Genomic DNA, 22,957 nt, shown 5'->3' with positions numbered 1-22,957 from the left:
GAGTACCTTTCGGGACTGTAAGCTCGTGTAGCCCGGTGGAAGTTATTCGACGTTTCTGAGGAAATTACTGTTTCCATCAGGCCTTGCCGCCTGCTGTTTGCTGGCTACTTGATCTTCGGCTCTGAGGATAGAGAAAATTTTCTTTCCAAACCGTCGGCGGATATTCTATTGGACTATAAGACATTACATCCTATGATATAATAACTTTTCTCGTTTATTTGTTGCATCCTAATTAATTAATTTTTCTATATTTCCTTTAATTCTACTTGCGTATCGCTTGCCTACATGAATTAACATTGCCATGTATTTGCTTTTCCGTCTTAACTAGTATTTGTTTTGCTTCTCTGCGGTTCTAGCAGAGCCTTAGCTTATAACGCTCTCTGTCTCCGTGCGACATCTGACAAGTCTACGGAATTCAGAGCGAGAGATCCTCAAACTTGCCGAGTTGTTGGCCCACCACAGCCCTTAAAGAACAAGAAGCTAGAGCTGTAGAGTGAAAAAACGACTTATCTCACTTCCTTTCATTTGCCTGATAATTTTACGGAAGACTAACTTCACAGACACAAAAATTTTCATAAATCTAACACTGGCAGAAAATTGTATGTGTTTCTCCTCTTATCCTAGCAACAGAAGAAGAGAGTCTGGACCTTTCTCCATATATTAGCTATAACGCAATTGTTGTCACTATCGCACTGTCTTCAAAATTCCATTGTTGTCACAATCTCATTGTGTTTACGATACTCACAATCCCAATGACTTTCTTACAGAGGAAATAATAGAAAAATATGTGGCTTGGATTCCAACCCATACATGTATTCAAATATCTAAAACCATTCTACAGAGGTCCTCTACCACTATGCTAAGTTTGGTAGAAAATGTGTAAAGGTGTGGAGACATGTCAAGAACAAATATATTTTATCCTGCATTCAAAGTATATCTCCTTCCGGGAAATTTTCAATAAAAATATTGATACGCATTTGATGAGTTTCAATGCGTGCTACGCGTCAAGTCCATCACAAAATCCTCGATTTAGTCACAAAAAACAGTGCGTAAGTTATGAAGCTCCACGCACCCGTATTGATTCCTCTTGCATGATATAATAAATAGAAAATTCGTTTACGAGAATCTAGGCCCTTAAAGTATTTCGAACGTACGCACTACCTCTTTCTTCAGGGCAGAGACACTAGTATCCACTTAACAGACCATACGATAACCCAGAGTACTACAACAATTTTCATTAAATGCAGGTCTGATTAAAGTAACCCAATATCCTTATTTGATATATCTGACACTTCACCTACATTAGCCACCATATTCTTCGAAGTATATTATATATTATATATCTATGGGTCTGCAGCCCTTGTGGACCTTGACCGCTTTTGCAGTTTCTTAGTCCATACACAGTAAGTAAGTCTCCTTGAACATGGGATCAGTGCATTGCAAGGCCGCTACCTACACATAGAACACAAAATAGAATTAACGCACAAACAGGCATCCATGCTCGAGTGGGATTCGAACACGATCCCAGTGTTCGAGAAGGAGAAGACGGTTCATGCCTTAAACAGCGCGGCCACTGTGATCGGCTCTATTATATACTGCATCTACAATATGAACGAGGCTTCGTCATGGTCAGTTAGTGACGTTAGCCCTTATATAATAATTACAGATTTACTAGATTCTATTATGATTATATCTTTGGGTTGAGTAAAACTGAGTCTACACAGAAAAATCCCTTTAATAAAAAAATAATTTATATTACTTCTGGCACCAATATGCCGGTGGGAATTTCAGACTTACTCACAAATGGTTTTTCTTCCGTAAGACTGTCCGCAAAAGGTATGACGTCACCTGGATCGTAGAGTAGATGGATTTTACTTGTTGTAATGTACTAAGGAGGCTGTGCTCAAAAGAAGGGCAGACGAAACTGCTTCTCGCTACAGTCCAGCAGTATAGAGGTCTATTCATTGCTCCTCGGTGTATTCAAGACCGAGTAAATAGGGTACCCAGAACTTCTGTTTAAGAGAACTAAAAGCATTTGGACAGAAAACGAGGAGCGTCTACTTCTAAGAGCTGTCAAGAGCAAAGCACATCCAATTGGCAGTAATGCCTTCTGTTTCTTGGCTACGTGGACCATGGGTGAAGATACTAAGAAAAATGAGTTCCATGCAGAAAAGCCGTTTGTGAGAACCTAACAGTCATTCATGAAGTTCAGAAATTCCGTGCCTTATTGAACCAGAGTGTTCACAGAATCATGCCTCTGGATCCTATCTTAAGACAACTGAACCCAGTCCGTACTTTCGTGATCTATCTATAGAATGCACATTTTAATATTATCATCCCGTATATTCCTACACCTAAAGCTCAAATTCTGTCGATTCCTTTGAAGACTAAAGACTACAATTTTATATATATATATATATATATTCTCATTTGTAATTTATACTGTGGGTCGAATTTGTTATTCCAAGAAAAAAAGTAGAACAATGCATATAAAAAAAGCCCATAACGTAATTTTCTCCATTATCCTGTTCCATTCCTCGTTCCTAAGTTCATTTCATTATATAATATCCCCAACATTTCTGATCGTTATATTCTGGGTTGTGACAGCGAGTAGTCTTGAAAGCGGATACCGACGTTTCGGAGTAAGATACAGCCTCCATCTTAAGAGTTGAATTATGCAGGGTGAGGAATTGCTTCCAAGGAAACTGATCACTCAGAGAGTAAATGGAGCCTAGTCTTCACCATGAAGGAAGTTCAGCAGGAAAACACCAATTTCCAGGGCCACAACCTTATCTTTCTATAAGCCTTAACCGATTCCTCTCAACATACTTCATCCCTGAAGATGGGGACAGTATGTTACTTCGAAACGTCGCTATCCGCTTACAGGACTACAAGATATCAGGCCCCACGACTACAATCTGAAGAACCGGAGATGCGAGAAGCTCAGAACCCATACCCCCAATCTCTTTTCTTCTAAGAAGCGCAAATCCTGACAAAGTACACTTCAATTCCCTTAACAAATTAAGTCAACAAATCATTACCTGAGTGTCAGAGTGTACTATATCCATCAACATGAATCTTCGGGAAACTGGGTTTGAAATTGTGGACTCGACTGAAGTTTAAAAATGACTTAGAACAAAATATGTACCGAATTATCACACTTACAAGTGAACTAAACATGTGAAAGTGTGGGTGGTGATTAGTGCAACAGAATACGGAAAATTATAAATGTGAATTATATAATTTTCCCTCAAAACTGGAGATAGAACACTCCAGTACTAACACCAGGAATTGCGTACAATATCCATAGCAGTTCCCAGAAAAGGCCTGCGGAATGACAATGGTTTGAGCTAGGCAGCTGTCCGGGTAATACTCTAACATTCCAAACAGTGACAAGCAGCAAGCATCCCTCACTTGTCTCTCTACGTGTGACGCTACTGTGCGTCTCTGGTTCCTTGCTGTACAATTTGTTGTTCACCCCATTGCGTCAGACAGTTCACACACAGACGTACACGCGGAATAAATAATCGAATATTTTTATTTAAAAGTTCGTGGCGATGATATATTAAAACAATTGTTGACATTTTGGACATTATCCATCGAGCTGTATTATATTTAAAAGTGTCTGTTAAACGTTTTTTTAAATATAAAAATAAGACGACGAATAATGTTCAAAAAGTCAATAACTGAATAATTCTGAGTATTATTCTGCAACTATTTTGGATGAAAAAAGGGGAGTTTAAGAAAATTGCATAAAGCAGAATTTATATTCTCGCTTGAAGGACAGATATACTGAATACAAACATATCAATAATTTGTAAATGACCTCCTCTCTTGTCTAGTGCTCAGAGTTGCTGGCTACATATCCAGAGGTCCGGGTTCGGTTCCCGGGGCTACCAGATTTTCTGAGAAGTAGTAGGTCTGGAACGGGGTCCACTCAGCCTCGTCAGGATAATTGAGGAGCTATTTCGAGGAAATAATGGCTCCGGTCTAGAAAACCAAGATTAATGGCCGTGGGAATCCGTTGGCCTGACCACCCGACACCCTCTACCTGCAAAAGTTAGCACTAACTTCGCCTTCAAGCGGCGGTCGCTCGGTAGATATAGTTCGCTTGTGGACTACAGACAACGGAGTAAGGCAAAAGTAAAATTGTCTTTGTCCTATGTAGGATTTAAGGTTCTCGCAGCGATAGATATGAAGAGTTTTGTCTTTTAGAACATATATTCATAAGGTCCACAGAAATTTAACCGACGTTCGGCAGAACGTGTAGCCTCCATCTTCAGAGTCGAAAAATTAGCTAAGCAAGAAACCAGCTTGAAAACGGGTGACAAGCAGGACAATGTCCAAAATTATACGCCATGAAGACGTATGGCGGACCTTCTTGTCTTTGATTCAGGATATAGGCAAGTAATCAGTCTCGCGCCGCAACCTTTTCTGTTTCGTGGAGAAAGAGCTCCCGATACCAATTCAACAGGAAGGTACGTAAGCCCCAGAGCAAGTCTGGACGCTATGGAAAACATAAGAATAGTTTTCCTGCCGAGAATCGAACGTCATATTTTTTAAACACGGCTTTTTTTTTATTCGCTTAGTGGGGGGTTGAGTCCGGCAGGGTCCATTCGGCACGGCGGCCACTGATTTGCCTATTGTAGCCTGCTCCAGGAGATTATGATGATGGAGAATTTGGTGGAATGATGATTGGCAGGGGAAACCGAAGTACTCGGAGAAAACACGCCCCACCACAAATCCCACTTGACCAGACCCGGGATAGACCCCGGGCCGCCGCAGCGGAAAGCCAGACACTAACCGCTTGAGCTACGGCGCGGCCTATAAACGCAGCTCATTAACTATAATGACTGAGAAATACCGACTCATGGGCTAATCAGATTCATTGTACTTTTAACTTAAAGAGGAATCAGGGCATTTTCGCAAAGGATACATTTAAATGTACTAATCGAGTAAATTTTATTGCTGGATTTAATGAAGGTAAAGTTGTCCCTGTCACCGTAGCCGAGCGGTCTAAGGCATGCACTGTCTTCGCTCGCTTGGAAACCTGGATCGTGGGTTCGAATCCACTCAGGGTATGGATGTTTAATTTGTGTGTGTCCGTTTTTCAGTGTTTGTGTACAGGTAGAGGCCTTGCGACTCGGGGGGGAATAAAGAAGGGGGGGACGGAGGGGCAGAATAAATAAAAAGTGCATGATACAGCAGAAGGGAAGAAAGGATTAGAACAAATAAAAAGAATGAGAAGGGAGGACAAAAATGTAAGGGAGAAGATAAAAAAGAATATGAAGATAATAAACGAAAGAAATTAATTAATATGACATTTTATTTAAATGTTATCATCTATGTGATATAAAACGTAATTTATAAAATAAAATATATTACATATACATAAAATTCAAAGAAAATTACTATCTTCTAAGATGTGACGCCGTGTAGTCCAGCAGATCGTTAAGCACAATTCGGGGGAAGGCTATGCCTCCTTCGGGGTCCAATTTTACTCACTGCTATTAGAAGCATGCAGTTGTATATTTCAAGTCACAAACTACGACATACACTTCAATTGATAATAATAATATACTCCAACAGAATTTCGGAACCATACAGGAATTCATACTCGAACCGAAGAGCCGTACATAGTATATAACACCGTGTAGTCCGTTGAAAATTAACTGACATTTCGGAGGAACAAGTGCCTACATCTTCAGGTTCTAAGAATAACAATGAAACCAAAGAGAATTAGGCAGCAAGTTCTTCGTGATACGCCTCCATTCTTTTGTATATTTACCCTTTTGGCGTAGTGGTTGAGGAGCTATGCTACAAGCCGGATGGTCGCGGGTTCAAGTCCCGATGAGGTCATTGGATTTTTTCAGTTGACCCAATCCTTCCAGCCATACTAGGCCCTGAAGTTTACTCAGCCTCTAACAGAAATGAGTACCAGGAATTAATTAAATAATTTTCCTGGGGAGTAATGCGAGGCCGGCGCGTAAGGTTGACAACCTTACCGCCATCTTTGAGCCGATTGTCCAGACAATGTGGGACCCTCAACGTCTCACAACTCTATGGGCCTTCACGGCCTGGTACGGGGATAGCTTTACTTTTATTTTTTTTACTTTACTTCTTTGTTTGTATGTTGTTATATATTTTCGAAGGTATAAAATTCCCCGCTCTTCTCAGCGGTCCCAAGAGTCCTAAGATACAACCACAGAGGAGACAGAAGGAAAAGATTTCAGGCTTTAAGGAAACGACTTCTTCCTTTGCCCTGCTTGCTGCCTGCCTCATATTTGTTTCTTGCTTGGCTTATTTTTTGATCCTGAAGATGAAGACGACGTGTCCCTTTGAAATCCCTGTCGATTTTCAATAGACTACAAGGCGTTATATCCCAGGAGACAGAACTCTTCTTGACCACCGCTATGAAAACCGGGATTCCTACATATCCGTACTGTTCAGAAAACCATCACACCACACACTTGCTTCTTCCTGTGGACTCAGGTCTAAAAAAGCTGCTTACAGAGGGATATGTGTCTATATTATTAATGATTTGCATATTTTACCTCTCGAGTGCACATTTGAAATATTATTGAATGAAGACTTCATGTAAGTTCGCTAACTTCGCACTTTCCTCGCTATAGCACTTACTTGTTGTACACACATAGAGTTAATTCTACTCAAAGCACGCCCGTGAACTTTGCTTTTACGTAATGTCAGACTGTACAGTCAACTCAGTTCGCAAGATGCCTAATCATTTAGTCTTGTTGCAATAACCTGTTTGTGTTCTATATTTCATTATTCACACGACATTCGCGAACTTAGATTTTCAAATTAAATCTCATAAGCCTAGAGATGTAGTTCTGATAATATCCAGCTAAGTCAACTTAGGTGATGTCGGTTAACCTATTATTTCTTATAACACAGTTTACAGTCGGATTAACTAATGGATACGCATGTACACTCAACTTTCTCATAGTGTAATCCCGTGCTTCTTCTGCAGGCAAGCTCCCGTATGGATACTAAGAAACTTTTCACACAAATTACATATCTGCCCGTCTGCTGTATGCTTCGATCTAGAGGCTAAATCGAACACACACGCACCATCTTCAATGCTAACTCAAGTGATGTCCGTCAAATCAGATTAATCATAATGCAATGTAAAGAAAATATAACTCACGTGACGTACGCTATAACAAATTCACTGACTAACATCAGTCATGAATCGATGTAAAGATATGTTAACTCTACACGATTTAATTCGACTAAAAATACTCTAACGCCACATATGTCGGCCGGCTGAGCTTAGTAACAGCACGATGTTACGGCATGTTAACTCAATGATATCAATCAATTAAAGAATCGTTAACTCCACCTGATATCCTTTTTAGTTCACTCACAACGAAACGTAAAGAGATTTCAAGCCAATAATCTTTCGGCGACTTAGCTCAGTCACAATGCAATGCAGGTAAAACAGGAAAAATTGTGCCTTTGCATAATTAACTAAGCAGTGACCCATGAAGACGTATGGGGGAGTGGACGTATAGCTCCACCATTCTTGACCTCGACACTAGATGGAGGTGAGTGGTTAGTTTCATGCCCCTGCCGCTTTACCCCCCGCTATCCATTGGCTAGGGGAAACCGGGATAGAGCAGTCGGTATAGCTGGATGACCTAAGGGTCGGAGTTCTAGTCCTGGTAAAGTCAAGAAATTTCTCTCCTCCAAGTCATCCAGACTGGCTCTGGGGCCCACCCAGCCTATTATCCAGTGAGTACCGGGGGCTCTTTCCCCAGGGGTGAAGCTGACCACCCACCTCCAACCAGCGCTGAGATCACGAAAAACGTGGATCTATGCATCCACTCCCCCATACGTCTTCATGGTGTAGTGCTTGATTTAGTGACAAGTTTACTTTTACCTGTTGGCTAGGAGGGCTCCACAGCCGGTCTGAGTTCTGCGAAGTAAACATATATATCTTTCCAATGTAGAAACTTATCAACTCACATAATGTCTCCCAGCTTGACGCGGGTCTGCACAAGGGCACATGACTTGAAGTCGGAGGTGGTGACGGCACGGCGGCGGCGATATCGAGGACTTAATGGGGGCTGGAAGGGCGGCATCGCCGACCAGGGCTCCAGTTGTTCCCCTGGTACACCCAGACGTACCAGGGGCGACGAGCCCCGACGCCGAGTGCTCATGTGCCGACCTGCCACCCCACCGATCATTCTGAAACTGAAAAGACAAAGCGTGAGCACTTGATACACAGCGTTCACGTGAAGGTACTAGAACCAGGATCTGCATATTGCATTTCGACGTTACTATCATCATCATACTTCGAAGTATTAGGCCCAGGGGCACCTGTATTGCTCTATCCTTTCAGGCGTCTTCCCAAAACTCCTCCTTATATTTCGAGAAGTCCTACTAATTGGTTGCTAATGGGCCGTGCCATAACTCAGTCGGTTAGTCGCCAGCTTCCCACTGTGTAGACCCGGGCTCAAGCCTAGGTCAAGACATGTGGGATTTTTGGTGGACAAAGAGTCGCTGGGGTAAGTTTTCTCTCCGAGAAATTCGGTTTCCCTTGCCAATTCTCATTCCACCACTGTTTCACACTCATCATCCGGGGCTGGTAGAATGGACCAGTTATTGGCCAACGTGCCAAGTGGTCTCAGTTTCACCCCACCACAAGGAAGTAAAAAGAAAAAATTAACAGATTGCTAGCCAAAGAGTGGTAGTCGAGGGGTGATCCTGCTGCTAGTAAGACTCAAGAGAGGGTCTGCTTAACCCTAATTGTTAAAAATTACGGGGGTTGTTATAACCTCCAACGACATCAGGGTCATACGACATTTTGTGAAAATCTGTCATTTTCTTCAAACGTTGAAGGGGCAAACATAATTACGCATAACATGGCGGTCTCATACATTTACTTCTTCTGTAAGTAAGGTAATTAGTATAACTATAGATCATTCCTAGTTTCGTCGTATTCCTTCGCATTATACAGAAACGCGTCCATGAAAAGCAATGATTTGTCTTAGTTATTACAGAGAAAAAATATGGAAATTGATATCATAAGCCTACCTCTTCTTATAAAATAAAGAAAGTCGGCTTAATGCAACCGAGTTGCTTGAGGATAAAACATAATGCAAAATATTTCTTTCCTTTTTAATACTCAGAATTGGTGTACCAGAGATGGCAAGTTTCTAACGAACACTACAGTTTCTCAGCAGCCATTTTTCTCCACAATTTCGAGTAATTCCAGGAAAAGGGATTCCAACATTATTTGAGAAACGTCAGATTCCTTAAGAGGCAGGTTTTCTACGCAACAATTTCGGATATTAAATTTTAAACATCAGTGAAACTAAATTAAAATTAGCTAAAAATGAAGCAGTTTGCTAAGAAAGCGATAGAAATCTCGAAAGAATGACGGAGGAAGTTTGGGCCGGCTTTCCACTTCTGGGTTTATAATTACGTAGGAGAAAGTGTTAAAAAGGGATGCGTGGATGTGGGTGGAAACATTACGTTAATAGATGGTAAAGCTATTCAGTCTCATGATATATTATTTCGTGGTAAGACATTCGCTAAGAAATTGGTGTAATCGCCCTTACCACGAAATGACATAAGGAAACTGGGTAGTTTTTTTTTTCCTTTGGCACTACAGCCCCAATTTCGTCGTTGGCCTACCTCCATGAAGCTCTCCGTTTCAATTACGCTTAATATTACTACTCGTAGATCTTAGACATTCGGTAGGATTCCTTGTGCGGGTGATCAGCTCGTCGCAAGACCTCTACCTGTAGACAAACATAGGAAAACGCAAGCACACACAAACACTGAACATCCATGCCATAAATGGGATTCGAACCCACGATCCCGGCTTCCAGAGAACGAAGATAGTGCATGCTTTAGACAGCTCGGCTACCGTGACCGGCCTGGATAGATTTACCTTAATAAAATTAGAGTAGAAAGTCATCCGAAACAGCTCATTTCTTAAACAGTATTTTTATTTTCTGAATGTATCACGAACACAAACAAAAATTTGTTTCATCCCCTAATTTCAAAAATATATCTTCAAGAATTATACTTATGTCATTTGTCTCCGTCTATATTTTCCAAACCATCGCTCTTAACGAATTTCGCTACCAAATGTGCATGCTTCTTTTTTCACTACTCTCAAATCATTACACATAATGATTATTTCAACGTCGTTCATGCATAACTATCAAAAATATAATGAGTAAAAAAAAACAATGATCTTAATTCAGCCTCGGCTGCGTCCATGTGCTTGCGTGTGTATGATAAAGTTGTCCCTGTGCTCAACGAATTAAGCATTAAGCCATGAAGGCGTATGGGGGAGCGGCTGTATAGATCCACATTCTCTTGACCTCGGCACTGGCTGGAGGTGACTTGTCAGCTCCACGACCCGGCCGCTTTACCCCCTGTACCAATTTGATAGGAGGTTACGTGAACCTCTGAACCGGTCTAGACGATTTGGAGAAGATAAAATTCTTGATCCTACTGGAACTTGAACTCCGACCTCTCCGTCGTTCAGCCCGTAGCCAATTGCTATGCCGCTACCTCGACTCCTTGTGCTTCCATATACGTAGAAGGAAGGACTTCAGAATGCAAAATGGAAGGAAGCCGAAGACAAAACGGATCACGAAATTTAACGTGATGGAAAAGACTAAAAGAGAAGGAAGAAGAAACGAGGATAAGTAGAAGAGAATCAAGGCGCAAACAAATAAAGAAAAAAGAATAAGGAGAAGGACGGAAACATAAAAAAGGAAAAGGTGTGAGAGCTGTATGAAAGGAATAAGAAGGAAACACTAATTAAAGAAAAAGAATAAGAGAAAGAAGCAATGAAATAAGGAATTAAATAAATCAGGTGGCGAGAAGGCAGGAACAAGATAAGAAATGATAAAATAACTTAATGAAAGGCGACATATGAAAAGAAAAACGAGAGAAAGAAAGAGTAAAGGACGAGAAAGGGAGAAGAGACTCGCAGCGGTTGCGCTTCTATGTTAGGGAAGACCCGTCTGCTCTTGCATTCTTGCTTATTGCTACACGAGCCTACTTCGTGGTGCCAAGAATAAAATTTGTCGCGGGCGAATTTACTTCGGTGCGTGGCGTTTTCCATGCCACATCTCGTTAACTCAGCTCGGACCCTTTACGATAGGTATTTTTTGCTACATTAATGCCCTGTGTTCTGACCTCTCATCTGTCTGTATGTGTGTGTGGGCGGGGGTTCATTTCTAAATATAGCGTTGTCATGGTTACGGGTTGGGATCAGGAAATTGTGTGCTTTAGTGGCTGTGCGCGGGAGATTGAATTGGGTCCGTGCGACTTCAAATTTACAGCAGCCTCGTAACGGCGCGACAACGCGTCGGGGCGTCCTGGATACGCACCCTTTAACTTAAAAAATATTCAATCGTATCGGTCTGTTGACCAATACAAACGTCCATACAGAGCGTAAGAGCGGGATAGCTCAGTCAGATTAGTGAAGGGCTACGGGTTGGACCGTCGGGGTTTGATTCCCGATAGGGCAATTTTCTTCTATCCTCCGTAGCGTCCAGACCGTCTCTGGAGTCCACCCAGCATCATATACAATGTATACCGGTGGATCTTCCCCGGAATTAGAGCGGCAGTAGCGTGAAGCTGACCACTCGCCACCAACTTGTGCCAAGGAGCTATACTTTTACTCCCACTTATGTCTTCATGTCTTCATGGCATACATTACCTTGCCATATAGGCAGTTAGTCATATTAACAAAATTACTGCCTTCATGAATTACGTTACATGAATCTGCTTTGGATACGTTTAATTGTTAGGAGCTTCTGTCAGGCAATCCAACGACTTTCCTCTAGCTTCCTATTGAAACTTCAGGCTACTTTAGGAAACCAAACATTATTGTCTCCAGTTGTATCTGTCTTCTATATGCAGTTTCTTTTTAATTTAGATTGCATGGAAGCAGATTAACAGCAAAGATTCTGTGCCCTGTTACGCTCTTCTTGCCTGGGAATAACAACACCAACTAGGCGAACTATTGAGGTGGGAGGATCACCAATGCAGGGTGGGGTCATGTTACTTAATTTAGCTGCAGACATTTGAAAAGCGGGCATTCATATAAATCAGCTCTTCAGGAAAGTACGAATGTAGCAAGCTGGTGTTAGCGTAAAATATTTTGGTTTTATTAATATGCCCAACTATAAATTGAAACAAAATATTCCTTGAGAGTGTCTAACAAAAATTTGTATATAGCTTTCAAGGAACCTGTGCAATGTGGGCTGGGAAAATAAATGTTTCATTGCATCAGAATTTTGTTGGAGATAATCAGTCTTCTGGATTGTGTTTATTGTACTAGACGTTACTGATGACTGACTCTGCCAAGTCTTCAGCTGACTGGTTGTCACTGTAAGATACATTACTTTGAAGAAAGCAGTCTTCTGGGATTTGGCACCGTGTATATGTGGTGTTAACCGACGTTTCGGAGGAACATATCGCCTCCATCTTCAGGGTAGAAGAAAAAGTATAAGAAATCTGCAAGCGACAAGACCGTGAGAACGGTAAAAGCAGACTGGCCCACCCAGCGAAACGTCGGTTAACACCACATATACACGGTGCCAAATCCCAGAAGACTGCTTTCTTCATAGTCACCGCCGTGAAAGCCTCAAATCTTACATACATTACTTTGTTTGCTTCTTTTTTTTAAGTTGGGTGCAGCAGTCATCAAACTGGCCACCCTCTGAATATTGAGCTCGATGATAATCTCTGGGCTACCAAGGTGGCCCTTATTACTGAAAGACAATTAATTGGGTTACTTCGTTTGCACTAAGTTTCTGTATTTTAATTAAATATAGCGTGGTGGATTTTGCCCAGTGTGACGCCAAATATCGACGCTGACATTCATTACGTTATCTACCAAACGAAACTAAGTTTGCACATAAAGGTAGGAAATTACCTGCAATATCTTGCGATCGAAATTATAAAGGGCAGTTATACAGTTTGTCTGTGCTGTGTAAAATAGAAGACTGTCAAAATGCGGTCGCATATTTCAACAAGAGTTTCTTCATGTACATTTGCATTCCCTTGCCTTGACATTAAACTATTCCAGATATAAATCCATTTATCATGTGCTGAACTCGCGTGACACAAATGTCTACTTCAAATTTGTTAAAGTGCATTACTGTCAGACATAAACGAGAACTAAGAAATATACTGCTTTTAATGCAACTCATTAAGCATGTCAGTGCAAACATATCTAGAATAAGTGCATTATAAATTCATGTCGTTTTGTAACTTGGAAATTAAAAAAAAAAAAGAAATATTTAAAATATCGCATTTAACGTCTTCATACTGATTCTTGCATTCTTGTGTTATAAAAAACACTGAAATTGTTTTCGGCAATTTATTTCATTAAATATAACATAAATCTTGTCTAAAAAGGATTAAAAAGAATTGTATAATTTAACTTTAGCCTATATATAAAGAACAAAACAGAACAGCAAGGTTTTAGTCTGCAAGTGAAATATACCGACCGAGCGACCACCGCTTGTCGGCTCAGTTAGTGCCAAATTTAGGAGATAGATGGTGTCGCGTGGTCAGTGCAAGGAATCCCCACGGCCCTTAATTTCGGTTTTCTAGACCGGGGCCGCTATTTCCTTGAAATAGCTCCTCAATTATCTTCACGAGGCTGAGTGGACCCCGTTCCAGATCCACCACTTCGCAGAAAAACTGGTAGTGCTAAGAATCGAACCCGGACCTCTGGATCTGTAACCAAGATATATATATTATATGGATAGTTATTCAAACAATGACACAACCTGATTTAAGTTTCACCTAATGGAAGGGTTACACTGGGCCCATAGTATCCAGAATAAAATATTGCAGACGACTTACAACGTAGCTCCCCAGTATTAGAACACAACAAGCTACATTTAGTAGATGTGAAGTGAGCGTGAGGTATCTGAATTAGCTCCTATCGCAGCATTCGCAAGGAGGGAATGAGGAAATTAGCAAACGCCTTAGCTGAGACAGTTGGTCCATGAGCTGAGGTTCGACACCATTACCTCCAGTATAGGAGTCAGATTTCTAAACCCTACCTTGTGACGTACGGTCTTAATGCGCATGTCTGTTTATTTATCTACTTGAAGCTTATTTAATGAAGCTGTCAATAATTCGGATTATTTGAAATCAATTCTCATGAAACAGTGATTTGCTTACGTAAAATCTAGCGTGTTTACTTGCTGAAGATACATACTGTGGCCTTATAGTTTGTGATAACGTGTAGGTTTTATAATTACGTTATCAGAACTATTATTAGGGTCAAAAGGTCAAAGATTAAGAAATGGTGGGGGCATGTAGTGGACATGAAAAGTGAGAAATTCATATATCTTAGTAAAAAAATCTGAAGAAGCTGACAGATTATGGTACCTACAATAAACAGAAGAATAATAGTAAAAGAGACCTGAAATAAATATTTTGTGGATGAGGAATGCAAATATATGGCTCCATACAGGTTCCAGGGGTAGATTTTCCTGCACGCGATACTAAAATCGAGTTATATAAAATATGGAGATCAATTTTGACTAGCTGAACGACTAATAGCTTCACAAGAAAATTTCTAATTTGCGGAACTGGTCAATTACTTTACAATGAAAGTTTTATCTGTGTTGTAATTATTGTTTTAAATACTGGACTAACATATGCATTTGTGATTTCTTTATTAATTATAAAAATCTGAAATTATCTTCTTAAGATATAGATGTACTGAAATTACCTACATGTAAGAACCATAACAGTATGTATGATCAGAGCTCCGGGTGTGTCTGAAGGCCGAAATAAACAGATGTATAAGAGAAAACAGAACTTGCTTATCAGTTGAACTGTTTTTTTATCTCTAACGTGAATATATTTTCAGAGAATAACAAAGATGGAAGTCATATTTCCATTTAGAATTAAAATTATTTCATAAACATATAACTGTTTTTCTCTCTCTCTCTCTCTCTTCAGAAGTCCTCGACATCACAGCAGGAATCGCCGAGAACTTTTCCTTCTTCCAGATCAAGATCTTCTATGCAGCATGAAGGGATTCAAAATGTAAGAAAATAATCAAAAGAGGAGTACAAATAATATACTAAGAGTCTACCACATCTACAGGACAGTAACCTCTTTCATCTGAGCAAGGCCAAACGCAAGGCTGCGCCATAGCTCAAGCGGTTAGTCGCTGGATTCCCACCGCGGCGGCCTGGGTTCTAACCCGGGTCTGGTCAAGTGGGATTTGTGGTGGACGAAGTGGCGCTGGGGCAGGTTTTCTCCGAGTACTTCAGTTTCCCCTGCCAATCTTCATTCCACCAAATTATCCATCATCATAATCACCAGGGGCAGGTACAATAGGCCAATCACTGGACCAGTGATTGAGGCTAGCTCCTTCTAAGGGACCCAACAGAATAGGTTTTTCCTTCACCTGAGGACGGAAACAGATCCGGTTTCCGAAACGTCGTGTTTTTCTTAGTTATCTTAAAACCAGGATGATGGATAAAGTCCGAAAACCCAATATCTCTGTGTGTTATATACCACTGTCAGAATCCTATTGTAACTTCCAGATATTTTTAAGAAATTGTTAGGAAACTTTATTATTAAACCCCTGTTGTGCATTTGCTTTGTGATCACCTTTGCTGCAACAGATTTATGTCTGCAAGAAATAAACATCGGAGTCACTGAAATATGCAAAAGAGAGACGAGCGAGTACAGAATATGTTTATACCACACTGAAATGTACCTGTTCATTCATTACCATTATTAATTTCCATAAAACATCTCTACCGTTTTAACCAGTCCTCTCCCCTCATACGTCCAGTTTATTGGTTTTCATTTCAAATTTACATTTGCACTTTACATTATACGGCATTTGAGGTATCTTGTTTAATGTATTAGATAGCGGTGGTTACAGAATAGTTTCCATTTGATACTACGAGAATTTCTCTACGCCCAGGATTTCAACTTCATAATTTCGTTAAGCTTGTTGCGGATTAATTTGTTAAGAGAGCCAAATGCCCGCGCTCAAAAGTACGTGATTAGGTTCAGTCTCATTTTGTTTCTAGTAAGTTCATATTAGTTTACAAACTATACTCCATCTGCTATGGAAACAGGGGGAGTCATTATCGGTTACTGACGCAGGACGTTACGTCATCATTATACTGTCACTTGATTCTAGATATAATTCGAATTGTGAGCCTGGATAGCGTAGTCGTTATAGCGACTGCCTATGGGCTGGACGATCGAGGGGTCGGAGTTCGAGTCCAGGTAGGATCAGAATTTTCTTTTCTCTATATCGTCCAGACAGACGTTGGGGCCCACCCAGCCTCCTATCCAACCGGTATCGGGGGCTTTTTCCACTCGGGTAAAGCGGCAGGGGCGTGAAGCTCACCACTCACCTCCAGCTAGTGCCCAGGTCAAGAAAATATGGATTATACATCCACTCCCCAATATCCCTTCATGGAGTAGTGCTTAATTAGTTAAGCACAGGGACAAAATTGTCGTTTATATAATTCGAATATTCATTCGACGGTGGGAAATTCAATCGAATTTATGCAGGGATTTCCTCCCGTAAAGTTGCCTGCGCTAAGCGTGAAATTCGCTGCTTCATAGAGTGGATCGGCTATACATGATGTAGAATCGTGATTCATTTGATGACACTTATCAACTGCTTCGGTTATATAGCGGCGAATAGCAGACAATGAGTGATGAAAAGGGACTTGATCGCGACATGAATGTAGTCTCGGCATTAACAGGAGGGCAAGAAGAAAACCACGACGGGTTCCTGGAACCGAGACTCCGTGAAGGCACCGCATGATTTCGAAGCATGAGGTCAGAGTACTCGACCTCTATGCCATAAGAGACCTTATTGAGGATCTGACAGTACTTCAGCTAGTCACGAAATTTGCTGTCTTCTGTTAAAATCGAACATATATTACAGTGAGATTTGAGGGTCTCATCAGGGCAGTGACTGTGAATGATACTGAAGAATTCTGTCGTCTGGAATATCGCGCTAAGCTGACGTTTCGGAGGAGCATGGGGTTGAAAAGCAAGCCAAGCAAGAAACCGGCATGAAGAATACAGAAAGCAGATTCATGTTGCTATCTTGCTTAGACTTCTTCAACTGTGAATATGGAGGCGACAAGTACCTCAGAAACGTCGGTCTGCTTTCAACGGACTACACAGCCTTATATCCTAGAAGACAGAAATCTTCATAGCTACTACTCTGAGAACTTCAAATCCTACATGAAGGATATTGTCTCCTGGGATATGGTGCCTGGTAGATCGGTGGGCGTCTATCATCATTTCGGAGGGGTGTGGTACCTCCATCTTCTATACCAATGATGCCGGCAGAATGTTCTTTCGAAACGTTTGGTAAACATCCACCAGACTACGCAGAGTCTCAACTTAGAAGACTTCTCATTGCAATTTTCAAAAACCCCTCCACTAGTTATCTTGAGGCAGTTTAATCCAATCTAACCTATCTATCTATCTATCTATCTATCTATCTATCTATCTGTGGCTCTAGAATCCTTTGTTGGATCTTGGTCACTTTTACAGTTTCTTATTCTTATACTCAGTCGGTAGGACTCCTTGGACGAGGGATCAGCCCATTCCAAGGCCGCTACCTGCACACAGGAAAACATAAACACAGAAAAAACACATATACTCGTACATACAAAACATCCATGCCTTGTGTGGGATTCGAGCCCACGATTCCAGCTTTCGAACGAGGGAAGACAGTTCATGCCTGAGACCGCGCGGCCACTGTGGTCGACCCAAAGTAGCCAATACTCCAAATCCGTGATTTTAGTCCGCAAGCGAACCATGCCGACCGAGCGACCGCCGCTTGTCGACGAAGTTTAGTGTCAAGTTTTGCGGATAGAGGGTGTCGCGTGGTCAACGCAACGAATCCCCACGGCCGTTAATTTCGGTTTTCTAAACGGAGCAGCTATTTCCTTGAAATATCTCGTCAATTATCATTACGAGGCTGAGTGGACCCCATTTCAGACCCACTACCTCTCCGAAAAAATGTGGTAGCGCTGGGAATCGAACCCGGACCTCTGGGTCTGTAGCCGCGCTGACCACTAGACCACAGAGGCGGTCAATGTAGCCAATATTTGAAGTAAATAAATATACTAATAAACTTCATGGAGCAGAGAGATTCTCGTTAATTCTGTAGTCACTCAATTATTCAAAATAATCTCCAGTTCTATATGGAACAGGAAGGTTCATTAACGCGAAGATGAAACATATGGACTCGGCCGGTTTCTACGCATCATTTTACCCACTGTGAGACTGAGGGAGTGGCTAGGCCCGTGGGATGTCCTGTGCTGATAGAAACGCAAATTGAAATCTTCACTAGAGTGCTACTGCGAATTTGTTCCATTTCAATTAGAGCCCACTACTCTTCCGCACTCATCTCTATTCTCCCCTCCGAATTCACTGCGATTCTGTGCCAGAAGGCGTCTTTCCTAGACGCTAGAGTGACTGTGAGTGATAAGCTGCACGACACGTGGCATTTCTTCTGGAGGGATGGAGGAAATTCACGAAAATCCTAACTGAGGGTTGTGCATTTCAGACATAGAACCTCCCACCACACTACTATAATAATATATAGCAACGACCATATTTGAGTGTCTATTGGTTGCCTGATTTCAAAATAACGAGATGGGTTAGCTCAGTCACTATTGCGACTAGGCTGTGGGCTGGGCGACCAAGGAATCGAGTTTAGTTTGCTGGCAGGGCCAACAGATTTTTCTCTCTTCCATTATATCCAGACCAATTCTATGGCCCATCCAGCCTCCTATATACTGGGTGTGGGGGGGGTTCACCGCCTCTTGAAGCTGACCCTTCAACAACATCGAATGTCGAGGTTAAGAGTAGTGGAGTTGTCCTCGTACCTCCACTTCACCATACATCTCCACCAAACAAACAAAAACAAAATCCGTAGCCTGTAGTCCGCAAGCGAAATATACCGACCGAGCGACCTCCGATTGACGGCGAACTTAGTGCCTACTTTTGCAAATAGATGGCGTCACGTGGTCAGCGCAAGGGTTCTCCACGGCCGTTACTCTCGGTTTTCTAGGCCGGAGCGGCTATTTCCCTGAAATAGCTCCTCAATTATCATCACGAGGCTGAGTGGACCCCGTTCCAGACCCGCTACTTCTCAGAAAAAATCTGGTAGCGCCGGGAATCGAACCTGGGACCTCTGGATCTGTAGAAAGGAACTCTGACCACTACACCACAGAGGCTAAGGCGCATTTGGATAAAGAGTTGCTACAGCACAACATGGGATAATGCAAAACAAGCTCTGGGTTTTAATTGAAATGGACTCGGAATAAAGCCGAGAAACACTCTACTGAAGTTTTCAATTTGCATTTCAATGGGCACAGAAGCCCCAAGGGCCCCAACCTGCTCCCAGTCTGTCTCTAGAATAAAGCAAAGAATACGATGACACGGAATATCTTTGTTCCAACGCCACAAAATATTTCAAACTGTTGCCTTCTGGGTTGACATACCCCGTCGTCTTGTAAAGTGGGTGAGTGAGCGAGTGGGTCCTAGAGCGCTACGGTGTCAAAGACCATTCTACATTGAAATAAATTCAAGCTGAAAATGTCTTTGAAACATCCGGTTCAAAACTGGGTAAAGATGTGCGTGTGTAGGAAAGTAAAGGAGTCTGACAGAAAAATTCTTTGAGGGACTGAAAAAATAAGCAAATAAAACAATAAATGACAGTTTATAAAGAGTCAATAACACCTTAGGTTGCATATGGTACTTTTAAACGCAGTCCTTATTAATATTTAAAATGAGAATAATAAAACAAGGAATTAGGTTTGCATTAGACAAAACTCTACGTATGTGTTCCTGAAGGTGGATACAGATATTCCGGGGCAACATGAGGTTGTGGTTCATAACATTAAATAATAAACATACATTTGGCGGAGTTCTAACCATGAAGATTTTTATTTTAGTCAATATGATTTTCTTCAACTTCCTTTTGCGCCCTCTTTCCTAGTTCCTAACATTTTCTTGTACATCTTATTCTCAAATGCCATAAATCTATACTTCACAGACTGAAAGATAGTATTTCTTACTACAAAGCACACAGGTTAAGTTGTTACTTCTGTTCAAAATATTTACCATTTCCTTGGGACGATACGGAACCTGTTCAACAAGCTTGTAGAAAAGAGCAAGTTTTATAAAATATTTAGAGGCTGGGGGCGAGGTACTGTGGGTGGCTCTAGAGCCACCTGTTGCAGAGTAACCTGTTGCTAGGGGAGCAGCCAGTAACCCCCGCCCCCCACACACACACACACACAACCACGGTCCGATTGATCCCCGGTTCGTTTCACTGCTGCGTATTAATTTACAGATAGGGTTAATGATGGACATCGGCCAGAAACTCTGTATCAATACATTTTTATGTACATTCATTGTCTGCATGATTTATTAGGTCACAGAGCGATAGGTCATTTAATTGAACTATTTCATATGCCTGGATAGAACAGCATGACGCTTGTCTGTCGTATTCAATTTATTTTACCTAAACGATATCTTGCGCCTTTAAAAAGTATCCCATTGCTAATTTTATTCCAATTTTCCTTATTTTAAAAAAATAGAAGTACGTTTAAGCGATCTCCTCCATGTTGTCCGTGTATCTGTATATTCACACCTCATCAACTTGCGAATAGCTGAAGCAGCCCTTATGAAACTTCGTATGTATATCATGGCGCCTGAGCCCATCTCTATGCCGTACTTCATAAATCTCTCCCATCAGGCTGTGTGTATATATTTGTATCCCTTTAACGTTGTTAGGCAATGGCTATGTAAAATCCCCTATTGTTGCTAGGCAACAGCCCGGTAAAAAAGTTAGTGTTGCAACAAATAAATATGCAAAAATAGAAGCATTTTTGGATGCGTCGTTTTCTGCGGTCTGTATCATCTCAAGGAGAGTAGTCGATTATTTCTTAACATAGTTTCTTGTCTTACTTTCATATAATCCTTTACACGGTCCAAACACATTCCATATATCCCAATGAAATTATTTTTATACAATTAGAAATAAATATCACCGAAATAAACAAAATTAAGCTTCTCTCAATTGCATCTAGTCGGTTTTCGCTGTATTTTCAATAGTCAATAATACATTGACATGTTTAAGATGGATAATACTCCAACGAAAATAAGCATCAAAAAACAATATGTGATCTGAGATTTCAGGTTCTGACAGCTGTGAACGTGAATAAGGTCTTATTGAATGTGAAGCCGTGCAGTTTGACATCTTCAGGTTATCTACACTGAGGGTCAAGGCTACAGATTCCTCCAAAATGTTGGTACCTAGCTACCGAGCCACAGGCGTGTCATATAACAGAAAAACACGATATTCAATCTGTGATCCGATTTCCGTGGTCAGAGGGTTTCAAGCCAGTAAAACGTAGGGAATTATGACAGTTCAATATGAAAACTGTGTGAAGTAGTGGGAAGCCTGTGAATAGATGGGAAAATTTTTCAAATTAGAAAGACCAGGGAGAGTCATTGACTGCAATGTGTGTTCAAGTTAAGGAGCAAATCAATCAATATATCTGGCACAAATGAAAACTTAGCATTTATTAAACTGGTTCTGAATTCAACAAGAATCGTGGAACAGAACCGTTACAAGAACAATTCAACGCCCAACCGAAGAAGGAAATTCTGTTCTGATTAAGAAACTCGGAACTTACTGAAGTCCGGGGAGAGAGAATAGTAAGACATTGTGAGGTCAGTTTATCAAATTTACAATAAAATTACTTTCAGTTTGTTACTTATCCTCTAGGTTATACGCATGTTTTCCTTATTTTACGTGCCTGCATGAAGACACGTGCCTGCATGAAGACACATGCCTACATGAAGACACGTGCCTGCATGCAAACACATGCCTACATGAAGACACATGCCTACATGAAGACACGTGCCTACATGAAGACACATCATTCAATAAGCTACCAAGGAAACACTTTACGTTACTCAGCCACGATATTATTAATTCCTAGCTTTAGGAGTTTAATATGTATTGTTCAAGCAATTTGCATACTAAGTACTAAGTACTCAGGTGGGAACTTATATTCCAATAACATGCATAATTAAAGTAGATTTTATGGAAGTTATGATCCTTGTGATGTAACAAAAATACCGCTTCAAGGTTTCGTTTAAAAGTTGAGTGTATGTAAGAAAACGTAGAAGATGTTTCATAGAAGTCAGACTATTTTACAAACAAAAGAGAGATGAAATATAATCCATAACTGAGACACTAATGGTGCCCTTTGTTTTGTCTAGCATCCAGCGTTTCTGGTGAAGAAGATTATGAAATAAGGAATTGTGTTCCATCACAGCAGCGTAAGGGGTAAACATAAATTTATGTGGTAGCTTCATCCCTCTAACAGACCGCTTGACGAGGAAACGCGTATATGAGACATCTGTCCCATGAAATGAATTTTTAAAAACGTGAATAATGTTAAGGTGCAGGTAAGTCAGAAATTGTATTTTCTTTTGTTTATTCATAAATGATAAGTTGGACTTCAGACTTCCCGGTAGGGAGATTAGCATTCTCTCTACTTATTCTGGAATTCTTGTATTCATATATCGAATCATAAGCTGGCTATTGCGACAAAATAATTGCTCGAAGTTTTCCTTAGTCTCTTCGCCCAAACTCTGGTTAATAACATAAAGCAATTCTGCAGCGCTTCTTTCCGGAACATTTTGCATTCATGGTTTCAAAAATCTGTCTCTCGTTCGACGATACACTGCAAGCGGTTCGAAGGTACACAAACGTGTATCTCACAAGGAGACAGTGTGGAGTTTCGCCCGCGCAATGACGAGAATGTATGTGGGAATGCAGTGTGCGCACAGGGACTGTGTCTCGAGAATGTAAAACGCGTGTAAACAGGGCAACTATGTACTTCTGGAT

The 22,957-nt window shown here is 41.1% G+C and overlaps 1 protein-coding gene across 2 annotated transcripts in view; it reads right to left on the bottom strand.

The window, feature by feature from the left end:
* The window catches only part of LOC111875626 (voltage-dependent calcium channel type A subunit alpha-1), a 500,175-nt gene that overhangs the window by 310,117 nt on the left and 167,101 nt on the right, over positions 1-22,957 (bottom strand). For both annotated transcript variants that reach the window (XM_023872012.2, XM_033755887.1), the window contains exon 2: positions 7,990-8,217. In XM_023872012.2, the coding sequence (XP_023727780.1) occupies positions 7,990-8,210 (221 nt within the window). In that variant the 5' untranslated portion in view covers positions 8,211-8,217. The remainder of the gene's footprint in view (positions 1-7,989; positions 8,218-22,957) is intronic.

Source organism: Cryptotermes secundus, unplaced genomic scaffold, assembly GCF_002891405.2.
Source record: "Cryptotermes secundus unplaced genomic scaffold, Csec_1.0 scaffold168, whole genome shotgun sequence".
NCBI classification, from domain to species: domain Eukaryota; kingdom Metazoa; phylum Arthropoda; class Insecta; order Blattodea; family Kalotermitidae; genus Cryptotermes; species Cryptotermes secundus.
Note: the sequence above shows the minus strand (reverse complement) of the source record. Positions and strands in the feature narration are given on the sequence as shown.